This window comes from Bufo gargarizans, chromosome 2 (assembly GCF_014858855.1).
Source record: "Bufo gargarizans isolate SCDJY-AF-19 chromosome 2, ASM1485885v1, whole genome shotgun sequence".
NCBI lineage: Eukaryota > Metazoa > Chordata > Amphibia > Anura > Bufonidae > Bufo > Bufo gargarizans.
Window position 1 is genome coordinate 30,780,730 of NC_058081.1, and position 13,828 is coordinate 30,794,557.

At 41.0% G+C, this 13,828-nt stretch overlaps 1 protein-coding gene across 1 annotated transcript in view; it reads left to right on the plus strand.

The window, feature by feature from the left end:
• The window catches only part of LOC122927155 (venom factor-like), a 61,420-nt gene that overhangs the window by 20,366 nt on the left and 27,226 nt on the right, over window positions 1-13,828 (plus strand). Inside the window, 8 exon segments of the mRNA XM_044278752.1 lie at window positions 1,528-1,639; window positions 1,953-2,038; window positions 4,234-4,373; window positions 4,490-4,696; window positions 10,517-10,577; window positions 10,742-10,828; window positions 11,243-11,446; window positions 11,914-11,989. Of these exon segments, the coding sequence (XP_044134687.1) occupies window positions 1,528-1,639; window positions 1,953-2,038; window positions 4,234-4,373; window positions 4,490-4,696; window positions 10,517-10,577; window positions 10,742-10,828; window positions 11,243-11,446; window positions 11,914-11,989 (973 nt within the window).

Consider the following 13,828-nt stretch of genomic DNA (forward strand, 5'->3'; position numbering starts at 1 on the left):
AGAAAGCAGAGCCTCTAGGTGTACCGACAACACCCCCGTTACTCCTAGAGGCTCATTCACATATAGTAACATCATTGTTCTCAGCAATGCGGGCACATATGAACATGGGACCAACACAGATGCCTTCAGCTGCCAAGCACACACGTAACAGGTCAGCCAGTGTCATAGGTACAAACCTGCTGACAGATGATCTTTAAATGAAGGGTGGGATGAAGAAAAAGTTTTTGCACTGCTAGTTATTTAATATTTTCATGGTATTCACCGTGCGGGTTAAATAATTAAATTTTTGTAATAATTTAATACTTCTGGAGATACCAATGATGTATAATTTTTTAGAATTAGGATTTTTTTGTCGTGTTTTTTATTTTTAAAACTTTTTTAGAACATTTCTTTACACTTTCTTGTCTCTCTCTCTCTCTCTCTCTTCCATTTTATTTGTATGTTTTGAACTTCCTATACATTGTCATGCTTCCATGGGAAACTTGGACCTCCTTGCTGAATTTCTGATGAAATCCAAGGGGTTCATGGGTTTCATAAGCCAGAAGGCCCATTTCAGCTGGAACAAATAATTGGTAACATTGAAGATCCCCAGGCTTCATGTCAAGCTTGAACTCTACTAGAGTTGAACAAATTGCTCAAAATTCAATTCAGGTTCGATTCGGTCAAGTCGATTGACCAATTTGTCTAGGGTCCAAATCGATTCTAACCAAAGCAAAAGTGCTCTGATTGGCCTCAAAATTTGTGTATCACACTATGATGTACCCTAGGACTCTGTTATGTCAATGCCCAAATCTGCTGCCATCCCGCTCTCCCGTTGCTGCCACCTTGCTTCACTCACCCGTCTTCTCCTGCTCTGGCCAGCTGGTCCTGCATGCCTTCCTAGCCAACAGAATTGCCTATTTTAACTCCCTAGCAGACTAGACCTCAGTCTGCTTCTTGCTGGCAAGGACTCTCCTCTCTGCCCGTAGGGCGCTCCTCACAGCTCTCCATTGATTATTTACCTTTGGGTACTTAAAGTATACGTGATCTTTCAACAGATTTAGCATTAATCAATAGCACAGTGTGTGTATACATGAGAAATAACACTACTTCTGGCCTTTTTTTAGAAGATTTCCCCCGTGCATGCTGAATGTCTAGTTTGCAGTTATCCCACAGATGGTGGATGGAGACTATTACAGATAGATACTTACCTGTATGGTTGTGAATGAAGCACTTAGGAACTTTTTATCTCAGCCCTCACCAAAACTTTGGTGGATCCTCCTCCAGTTCTTCCTAGCTGTCTTACATTTAGACCTTTTTCTGCACCTAAAACAGGCCTAGAAAATGGTAAATGTGACGGCCCTGCCAGCCCTTCCCGCGCCACTGCCCCTTTTTAAGACCTAGCATGAGCGGGAAGAAGTTGCAGATTGCAGCGCAACTACTGTAGCTGTTGCGCCGAAATCTGCACCTTAATATAAGTGTATTCAGCTTAGTAAATGACCCCCTGTGTGACCAGGTTTATATTTTAAGATTAATTTTTTTTATCAGGTGATGAAGATGAAGAATTTATTGATGATGCTGAGATAACATCCAGAACACAGTTCCCAGAAAGCTGGCTTTGGAAGACAGAGGTAATGAATGAAGCACCAGATGGCAAAGGGTGAGTCAACTTATTAAATGGATTGTATGTGAATGGATGAAAGAATATACGGTACTTTTTATCTTCCAGAAATACCGCCACTTTTGTCCATGGGCTGTGCCTGGTGCTGCACCTAAGTCCCATTTAAAGGGACTATGACATCAGAAAATGACATTGTTTAATGCAAAATTACCTGATAGGAAATGTTTCATTTTTATCAACTCTTTAAATTTTGGAAATCATTAAGTGTTATCAGCATTAATGATCACCCTGTCCAATATTGTCAGATATGTTGGGGGTTACACTATGAATTTCTATTACATTTTTTTGACAGGATCTCCACCAAGTATCTACCTGTTTTCTTAAAAGATTCAATCACCACATGGGAGGTTTTGGCAGTGAGCCTGTCTGACAGTAAAGGTAAGTGTTCTTGTTCTCATGAAGAGTGTACACAGGGTTGATTATAGCCATTTTTCTGCCTGATGTGAAAATTTAAATGGCACCTACCTTCCAAGTTCTCTATCCAACCCATTTACCCCAGCCCAGCTGTTGAACACATTTGGTGATACACATTACATATAGTGCTGTGAAAAATACAGGACAATATAGTGCCACATACCTATTACATCCAGTGATGTCTCCTCTGTTGTAGATGTTCTCTTTCCTCATGTTCTCAATTCGGACAAGATCGCCATGATGACTTTCGTCTTTGCCTCCTGTAGTGGTCTGGCCTGGATTATAATGCCTCCCTCCTATAGTGCCCCCTGTACTACAGAAGGGAATTATACTGTAATATTATTCACTCCCGTAGTGCTAGTATATATAATATTCTTACCCCCACTCCATAGTGCCCCCTGTATTATAATGCTCCCTTGTAGTGCCCCCTGAAAGATTATGCCCCCGGTAGTGTTAGCATTTAGAATGCTCTCACGTAGTATAATACTGCCTGTAGTGGTAGTATATATAATAGCCCCTGTATTGGTGGTGTGTATATATGCATATATATAACTGCTGTGTGCATCGAGTGAAGGCGGATCCTCAACAGACAGGATCAGTTTTTGGGTGGGTTATTGTTCTGACGGATCAGATGAAGGGCAAAATAATCAGTGACGTCAACACAAACTTACTGCTGACACCCTCTCCACTCTGTCAGGGGGCTCTACTTGTATAAGCGTTCAATAGAACAGGTTCTGTAGACATCTAGGTGGAATCAGCTGACGACGGTTTATGTTGGATTAGCAATGCCACAATATTACTTTGCCTATTTTTTGCAATAAATAGAATACTGAGTCATTATTCTATTTATTGCAAAAAATAGGCAAAGTAATATTGTGGCATTGCTAATCCAACTTAGAGCTGTCCATAGGCAACTTTCCTATTGGCTTGCTAGAATTAACGAATATAAAGAATATAGCGATATACTCATTATCTTCCTTAATTCTAGATAGCCAACCAATAGGAAAGTTGCCTTATACAGTTAAACTTGCAATACGCAAAATCGAATATGGCACCTCCTGCTCATCACTAGTATGTACAAGCCAACGACCTATCCATGAGACAGGTAGAGACAGCATACCTTACAATGGCAGCCTTGTGTAAAATGAGACATTGAAGACCAGCTCTTATCTGACTAAGAGCCAGAAAGCCTCATAGTTGCTTGATTTTTTTTTGTTGGATGGCTTGGGAGACCTGCGCACCTAGATCATTATCATTGGGGTGACTAAAATTGTAAAAAAAAAAATTGGGATGCCAGCTAACTCTTCTCTCACTGCTTAGGAGGGCTGCATAAAATCTTCAGTTTTCTAATTGTCCTAACATTTATATTCAATAACCTTTCTATACTGTTTTGTCATGTAAACTAATTGCAGAAACATGGGGATATGGTAAAGACATGCAAATAGTATTTTCAGCTAAAAAACGCGGCAGATTCTGCTAATTTGCATGTCTTTGCCATGTCCCCATGTTTATGTAAATTAGTTCACATGACAAAACAGTATAGAAAGGTTCTCGACTATGTGGATAGAGAGCTGCTCTTGAATGTCCTCATAATGCACAAGGCTGCTATTGTAAGGTATGCTGACTGTACCTGTCTCATGAATAGGTTGTTGGCTTGCATATACCCGGCTTTTGGCATCTAGTCTTTGTCTGATTGTTTGCTATAGGGAATTAAATTGCGCACACAATACGTGCATATTACATTGCTGATTTTTGCAATTGCGAATTTTCAGCTAAAAATTTGTGAAATATCACAAATTCAAATATTGCCTATGCTGCTCATCACTACTCTGTAGTATAATACCAGATGTAACTCAGGATCAGTACTAGGTAAGTAATGTAGTATATATACACAGTGACTCCACCAGCAGAATCGTGAGTGCAGCTCTGGAGTATAATAACAGATGTTATTCAGGATCAGTACTAGATAAGTAATGTATGTACACTGTGACTTTACCAGCAGAATAATGAGTGCAGCTCTGGAGTATAATATAGGATGTAACTCAGGATCATGGGGATATAAAAAAGTGATGTACTGTAAGTACATTCTACATAGATTATATTTGCAATCAATCACATGGAATTTGATGTTCTCTTTTGTTTCTACATTTTCTTGGCAGGTATCTGTGTGTCTAAACCTCATAATATTCAGGTGATGATGAAATTCTTCATTGATTTGAAGCTTCCATATTCTGTGGTGAGAAATGAACAAGTAGAGATACGGGCCATTCTCTACAACTATCAAAACATTAGGCTGAAGGCAAGTCAACCACATTACAGTCATAGAAATGAGAAAGATGAGTCAATTAACCTGAGAATGTTTACGTCTCAGTCATTCGTCTTTCATAAACGGTCATCTTGTTGTTTTTGGTTTAGTTGTATGTATACTGGACCTACAATGAACACTTCTGCAGTCTCTCTACTGCCAAGAAGAAGTTCCGTCAAGAAGTGACAATCCCACCTTCCTCATCTGTGGCTGCAACGTTTATTATTGTACCACTAACCCTGGGATATCATGAAATTGAAGTGAAGGCAGCTGGACAGCATGTATCTGATGGTGTAAAGAAAACGTTGTTTGTTGTGGTAAGTAACAAAGAAAGATGGAATCCTGATAGCATACCTGTATGAAGGTGTAAAGAGGTAATGAATATGACAGATTCTAAACACGATCAACAACATTCCACCATGTAGATGGTCATTTAATGGTTCCATGCAAACTCTGAGTCATAAGGGATATCGGAGCATGTGTAGACTTCAACGAGACCCTGTTATATATCTGTATGCCTCCTAGCTAGCACATAGAGTACTTGTGAAAGCGCTGGAGGATCGGACAAAAGAGTAAGGGCTGTTTCACATGAGCGGATGCCGTACGTGTTATCCACAGTGTGAATGACAGCCAGGGCCGGTGCAAGGATTTTTGCCAACACAAGTGAAGCTATATTTTGGCGCACGCCCCCCCTTCACTAGAACTCCCCCTAGCACCAGCATCATAGGTCATATAACCTCACATTGACCTCATAACCTCAAGTTTTGTGACATGTGGCATCCTGGCCACTGACTTATTTTGCTGGCTCCTAGATTCATAACAAATTTGTGAAGCTCTGCCTCACTGTGCCCCAATTCAAATATTCTCCCGGGGGGGGGGGGGGGGGGACAGGCTGGACAGTGACTCGCCATGCACCACGATGCAGCCACTGACCCACACTCTCCTCTCTCCTCTGTTGCTCCTCAGTCTGCAGCGCAGTCCCCAACCGAGCCTCAACGGAACTGAAGCAAAATCATATTTATCAGATCTGTGTCACCATATATTATATTCTGTGCCCCCCAATATATTATGTATACAGTGCCCCCAGCCCCCATGTAGTGCCCAATGCATACAGGGCCCCCATATAGTACCTGTGCGGCTGCCCTCCTATTGTAGTAAAAAGGTCAGAGCATTATCAATCATGTTAATGCTCCGTGTCTCTGCTGTCTAGTGCGGGGCTTGGCTGTCATTCACAGTGCGGATGACACGCACGGGATCTGCTCATGTGAAACAGCCCTAACAGTTTCTGATACTTTTTGCTTTTTCTTTTTTATAATATAAAAATGGACACAAAAAGACATACAGTATAATGGAAAAACTTCTCCATCCTGCTGGATTAGCATTCTAGCTTTGACTTAAAAAATGTAAAAAACAAAAATGTATATAAAAAAATGTTATGTGCACAATCGGCTGTAGGATCCTAACGAGAATGGGTCTTTATTCTCACAGTCATAAATTCAACATTAACCCCTCCATCTCTTCAGTAGTTTTTATCAGTTTTTATCGTGAATATCGGCACTTCGAGAATTCGCGAAGATGTAGAATATAGTGCCATATCTTCATAATCGCAAATATTCTAGATTTTTTTTTCATCAGTAACCTTCCTTCTTGCTTGTGGGCCAATGAAAAGGTTGCAATGTCTTTGTCTGAGCTTAGCAACCTCCCTAGCAACCAATAGGAAAGTTGCCTACCCCTTACTATATAAGAACCTCCCCAACAGCCATTTCTGCAGTTTTTTGCAGTTCTGACAGAGAGAGCAGTGTCATTGCTGTGCTCTGTGCTTTCATCTGGATCCTATTCCTTATCCAATTACATTAGATAGTTAGCTCATATATATAATACAGATAGTTAGGGGGAGATAGTCAGTGTAGGTTAGATTGTGATATAGTGTAGCTGATAGGTTCCAGTGCAGGTGTTAGGTAGTGTGATAGGAATTACTGTACTGTGCATTTTCTCCAGTCTCAAGAAACTTCTAGCAGCTTAATAAATGTAGCAAAAGTGACCCACGCCTGTATTGCACGTGCAATAAGCGCATATTGCATTGATTTTTGCAATCAAGAAAATAATGACTTGAGATCACGAATTCTAAAATATGCGAATATTAGGCCATAATTTGGACAAAATATCGCAAAAATGATTATTACCTATGCTGCTCATCACTACTCTTCAGTTACATATTCCAGTTCTCCCAAAACCAGGGAATGATCCCTCTGTGCGAGGTAACTTTAGGCCTATATCTTTGATCATCATGGATTTAAAACTATATGCCAAGACTCCAACCTTTCATGCCATGCTTGATTCATCGTGAACTAGTGGGGTTTCTCCCTGGTCGGGAAGCTTAAAGGTGTTGTCCGGGTTCAGAGATAAACCCGGCCATACCCTTATTTTCACCCAGACAGCCCCCCTGAGGCTAGCATCAGAGCATCTCATGCTCTGATGCGCTCCCTTGCCCTGCGCTAAATTGCACAGGGCACGGGCTCTTTTGTTTTCAATAACACACTGCCGGGCGGTAACTTCCACCCGGCAGTGTGTTCGGTGATGTCACCCGCTCTGAGGGGCGGGCTTTAGCTCTGCCCTAGCCGTTTTACTGGCTAGGGCAGAGCTAAATCCCGCCCATCAGTGCCGGTGACGTCACCGTGGGTTCCTGGCAGCCCCATGGAGAGCCCCGGTACGTCACCGGATCTCCAAAAAATGCCTTTGTCCTGCGCAATTTAGCGCAGGGCAAAGGAGAGCATCGGAGCAGGAACTGATCCGATGGTCATGTCAGGGGGGCTGCCAGGGGTGAAAATGGAGGTATGTCCGGGTTCAGCTCTGAACCTGGACAACCCCTTTAAGACAACATTATCAAATCTTTGTCTTTAATATCTATGGCTAAGGCCTGTTCTTAACCCGGTTGTTTACTCACTGTCGGTGCTAAAAAAGTGTTTGACAGGGTGAATTAGAACTTCCTAGGAATCCACGTTGACTCAGATAGGCCTGGCTTGTCGCATACGGAAGTGCATTATTGGCCTTTATCGTCGCCCCACTGCACGGGTTAGAGTGAATGGTACTCTCGCAGCTTATTTTTTCAATTCATAATGGGATGATTCAGGACTGTCCCATCTCCCCTTACCTTTATGTACTGGTGATGGAACCCTTGCCAATACACTTAGACAAAACATATCCATTAGAGGATGCCGAGGACCATAAGCTATGCCTGTTTGCAGATGACCTCCTTCTTTATGTTACCTCAGCAAGGGTTTGTCTCCCTGTGATAAGGCATGTATTTCAGAGGTATGGCATGGTTAGTAACTTTAAGGTAAATGTTCCAAAGTCTGTATTACTTAACATTTCTCTTCTATCTGTGGAGGTGTGACACTTGTCCGAGGCCTTGCCCTTCTGATGGAAAGAATCCTCATTAAGTACTTAGGAATTTACCTTCCTTCTGATGTTTCCCAAGTCTTTCCCCTTAATTATAAGCCCCTCTTAGACTCTCTGGAAACAGATTTACGTAAATAGTCCTTACTCCTTTTTTATTGGTTTGGTAGGGATAATGTCATTAAAATGGATACTTCACCCAAAATATTATATCTTCTTCAAACCCTCCTAATTCCGCTTGCCAAACTCTTCTTTATGAGACTGAAGAAGATAGTTTCTTCTTACTTTGGATGCGATCCTGGTCATTCCGTAGTTACACTCCTTAAAACCAGAGTTGACCTAGGCCTTCATGACTTCCAACACATCAGCTATTGGAACATGCGTGCTAGATCTCTGTCATCACATGTCCGCTAAACTATGGGTGGCTTTAGGACATACCTAAATCCTTTTCAAGCAAAAGGGGTGTTTTGGCTCACTGAAAGGGATGTAAAAGATCTCCCTCTTTCTCATTTCCTATGCTCTTTAAACTTGTCTTGGTAGAGGTTAACCCATTCCTCCTGTTTGATAGCATCTCCAGGCCCACTCACTGCTCTACTTTTTAAGAGCGGGACAGGTTCTTCTCCCCTCCTTCATTTTACGGAGCGGAGAAGAACCCAGGGCAAATGATGTGCATAAGGGTTCTGGGCTGAAAACACCACCGAAGGGGAGCTTGGTGACTTTAATACTTTTGCCTGCGGGGTTTCATTTCTAAACTGGACTCTGTCTTCTTTATCCTCTTGTCTTAGACCATTTGAATCACTTTGTTTTGTAGCGTCGGCACCCACTTAGACTATTTTTCAGATCTATAAAATGTTGCTTCAGGAGGAGATGGGGGACTCTAAGCCAGATTTCATTGCCACCTGGGAGAAGGAGCTGGGAGGCACACTTTCTCAGGAATAGTGGACTACATCACTTATTCTATTTAATAAACTTTCTATTTCTATTCGTATTTAAAAACTTGCCTGTTAAATTACACCTTATGTTTTATTCTGTTCCTGCTGAGTGTTAGCGTTATTCCTCAGCTCTAGGTACTATGTCCCATATTTGGTGGAGTTGATTTTTGATCTCTCCTTTGTGGCAAGATGTCAATTCCGTATACAGTTTTATTTTCCATTTATCTCTGGTTCTTTTCCTAGAGATGGCGTTTCTGTCACTTTTTCCAGGGAGTGTTTTTGGGACATTAAAATGTCTGCTCCACAACTTTATTGTAGCGACTAGACAGATTATTCCTAGACCCTGGAGGTCGCCCTTACCGCCGTTCAGAGCTCAATGGGCTTAGGCCTTGAATATTCTAATTAGAATGGAAATATTAAAAGCGTCTGAGGATAGTAAATGCTCAATATTCTTCAAGATATTCTTTGTTCTTCTCTATTTCTTTTTCCTCTGTCTTCCCTTTTCCTCTTCCCTTTTTGTATCTCATATAGCCTCTATTTTAGGGGTGTCTGTGTTTTGTATTGTCTCTACTGTTGTATTGGATAACATAAAAATGATCTGGCAGTTGTACTCACTTGAAGGGTTTCCCACCCTCTGTGTTTTGAAGCTTCATTGTACTGAATAATACGTTCAACATTATTGGATCTGCGCCGCAGGAGCAACCAGAAAGTTTGTGGAGAGAAATTGGATCTTCTTGCAAATAAAAAACTTGCAATCCTCCTTCATGATCTGCTGGTCTCTATTATCCACCAACCCCATGCCTCTGTGCCACAGTCGATCGCTGGTATCTGATGGTAAACTGATGGGGAGGACATTTATCAATAATAGCGTAATTTGCACCAAGAAAATCTTAACATTGCAAATTAAGTGGTGATTTGTTACTCTTCATATATTGAAAGGCACACGCCACTTTTAAAATGTGCATTTTTGAATATAAACTTGATTCTCCTATTTCTCTCGATTTGCGACATTGTAAAGTCAATGGCCCTAAAATGCGACTTTTTTTAAACCGAAATGCACCATTTCAGCCACCCCTGCCTGACCACACTTGAGACTTTTGACACATATTTGTGACTTTTGAAGCATATTTGTGACATTTCCACTGGTAAATTGCGCCTTTTTGTCTCTGACTCGGGATGTTTTTGTTATAATTTTGTTTTTGTTGAATGTCAATTTACTGACAAAACCCTGTTTTTAGCTCATTTATATCAGGTAAAAATAAATGCATCCTTTTTTAATACTTGTTCCCCCATCTTTATGCTGTAAATACCACTGTCTACACAAAACACCACCACATAAGCCGGCTAAATTGTGTGTAATTTGAGCCATTTCTGCCAATAGGAGGATGATAAATGATTATTTTTTGCTCGTAGAAAAACGGCAGCGGTTCCAAACATTTTAGATTTTTTTTTTTTTTTTTTACAACCAAGCTATGTGGCATCTATAATGATTTAATGTTTTCAGGTCCATTAGATAAGCCTTTTTTAGAAAAGCCGGAAAAAAATCCTATGCTCATAAAATGTCATTTTTTTTCAAACAATACCACTGACCCTCTAACACCAAAACAAAGAAACAACACAAAACAAAAAGCATTCTGTAGTGTGTTTTATACATGGCTGCAGAAAAAAAAACACAAAAGAAAAACACAGATAAAAAAGAACATTAAAAATGGCCACAAAAAACTTCCACAACTTTATGCGTGATTCCCGATGTAAGAGAGGTTTGATGGATGTCCCATCATCATGGTAATTTTTTATTTTTTTTCCCAGTCAGAAGGAAGACGTTTGACAAAGATCACAAAATCCGTTATTTTGGAGCCAGAACTAAAAGGTTTGTAAATTGTATTAGGCTGTGGTGTTACCATATACTTGTGGATGAGAATTTTTTTTTTTTTAGGGCGGGCAGTATAAGGATGAAGTCATAGATTATTAAGCTGTTGTTATTTCCAAATCACTATAGCTTTTAATTTCTTCTTATTGCTGATTCTTATACAGGAGGAGTACAAGAAGAGCGGGTCTCAGCAGTAGATCCCAAAAATATTGTTCCTAATACAAGAATTGACACCATTATTACCATCCAAGGTGAGCTCTGATTAGCTAGATCTGCTAGTACAGTATATTGGATACTATTGAATGCTTCAAATAATTACTTTATAAAATCCATATATATTTCATCCAACGATCCAGTAGGCAGTTTTCTTCTGGCAGATTCTAGGCAAATTTCTGCCGGTCCCCATTATAGTCAGTGGGGTCGGAGGGAGCCTTAAAAGCTTCTGGCAATGCGTGCTGGAACAGCCTGCTGGATCACAAGTGCTAGTGTGAAACTAGCATTAGAGCACAAGCATATGTACAAGCGTCACCGGACCATATATAACCAGTATATAGGATATATCTATACATATATACTGTACATCTATGCATGTACAGAATGAATTGCATGAAATAGTGACTCTTTTGCTAGCCGGATCTCATGACTTTTACCTTTACAATACCCAGGAAGCCCAATAAGTGAAATGGTAGAGAAATCCATTGATGGTGTCAATCTGAACCATCTGATCAATCCTCCACAAGGATGTGGCGAGCAAAACATGATGAGTATGACCTCTCCCCTGATAGCCACACATTACTTGGATTTCAGCAACCAATGGGAAAAAATAGGACTTCAGCGCAGGGATCAGGCCATTCAGTTCATCAAAAATGGTAAGATATTTCTCAGTAATTTTTTCTCAGTTATTTTTTATTCCAAAAGCAGGTTTCACTTCAGCAAGTGGCATTTATCATGTAGAGAAAGTTAATACAAGGCACTTACTAATGTATTGATATTATCCATATTGCCTCCTTTGCTGGCTTGATTCATTTTTCCATCACATTATAGACTTCTGCTTTCCATGCTTACGACCACCCTGCAGTCCATCAGTGGTAGTCATGCTTAAAACATCCTCCTCTAGAAGCAATGAAACTCATGAGGGCACCATACAGTAATAAAAACCATAGGGACCCTGTATGCCTTCATACAGGAACTGGGCTAATGGAAATCCTATAGTTATGGATCTAAGGGTGTTAGATTTATTCATGACCTATATGTCCAGTCCCACCAGAGCATCTGGACACAGTAGAATCCCTGGTTTCAGATGTACACTGATTTACTGTATGTGCTTTTTTGACAGGTGTCGTTCAGCAACTGACTTTTGCAAAACCAGATGGTTCATATGGTGCCTGGATCCATACATCTTCTAGCACATGGTATTTACAAATTTACTAGTCTCGAGCGAATCAAAGTTAAAGAAGTGGAATTCGATCTTAATTTCAGGAAAAATTTGATTAGCCACAAATGTGAATTTCCTGGTGCTTCGTGATAACAAATCAATTTTTTCCTGAGATGGCAGTAAAAAAAATACATGCCTCATCGATTTGAGTGCGAAGAGGCCTTTATGGCCATCTTGATGGAAGACAGTGCCCCAATTCTCCTTCCCGCTGACGTGTGACATCACCACGCTGGTTGGGCGCAGTGACATCATCAGTGATGATGCCACAGCACTCCCCCAGCTTGATGACGTGGTGACATCATCACATCAGCGCGCACACCTATTGGCGTGTTTTCTTCAATCAAGATGGCCGCGATGGCTTCTCCTCGATCAAATGGATGAGGTGAGTGTATATATTTTTTGTTTTAACCCCAGATTAACCCCCTGATAGGTGGAATGTGACTGCTCCATACAATAAAAATGCAATAAGTAATAAATTGAATTTCTTGCCAAAATTTGATGAAGCAGCCAAATAGAATTTTTTAAAACTTTGCTCATCTCGAACTTTGCTTACCATTGGTTTAATAATCAATCAAAACTATTAACCTTCTTTTTTTACCATATGAAGGTAGTCTTACTAAATGCAGAAGCTACAGTTGCTTAAATACAAAGATGTTATCAGTAGATGCCTGTGTCCTCTGGCCTCCCCGTCGATTGACACAATGAAAAAGCTCACAGAGGCTCCCATTTACTGCAGCGGGGATTTATTGCTATTGAGCATAGCAGGTCCATTGCAGTGAAAGGAATATTATAACTATTGGTTTGGGAACTCAAAAGCCCTCCAAGCCAGAAGATAAAAGGGATCAGCACTTTACAGCTGTGTTGGTGCCCATTTTTTTCTTTTTTAAGTTCAGCAGTTGGGGACTCTTAACTAGAGTTGAGCGGACACCTGGATGTTCGGGTTCGAGAAGTTCGGCCGAACTTCCCGGAAATGTTCGGGTTTGGGATCCGAATCCGACCCGAACTTTGTCCCGAACCCTAACCCCATTGAAGTCAATGGGGACCCGAACTTTTCGGCACTAAAAAGGCTGTAAAACAGCCCAGGAAAGAGCTAGAAGGCTGCAAAAGGCAGCAACATGTAGGTAAATCCCCTGCAAACAAATGTGGATAGGGAAATGAATAAAAATAAAAATTAAATAAATAAAAATTAACCAATATCAATTGGAGAGAGGTCCCATAGCAGAGAATCTGGCTTCACGTCACCCACCACTGTAACATTGTCATATATTAGGCCCAGGCACCCAGGCAGAGGAGAGTGGTCCCGTAACAGAGAATCTGGCTTCATGTCAGCAGAGAATCAGTCTGCATGTCATAGCAGAGAATCAGGCTTCACGTCAGCCACCACTGTAACAGTCCATTGTCATATATTTAGGCCCAGGTACCCAGGCGGAGGAGAGAGGTCCCGTAACAGAGAATCTGGCTTCATGTCAGCAGAGAATCAGTCTGCATGTCATAGCAGAGAATCAGGCTTCACGTCACCCAACATTGGAACAGTCCATTGTCATATATTTAGGCCCCGGCACCCAGACAGAGGAGATGTTCATTCAACTTTGGGTTGCCCCGCAATATAATGGTAAAATGAAAATAAAAAGAGGATTGAATGAGGAAGTGCCCTGGAGTACAATAATATATGGTAAGGGGAAGGTAGTTAATGTCTAATCTGGACAAGGGATGGACAGGTCCTGTGGGATCCATGCCTGGTTCATTTTTCTGAACGTCAGCTTGTCCACATTGGCTGTAGACAGGAGGCTGCATTTGTCTGTAATGACGCCTCCTG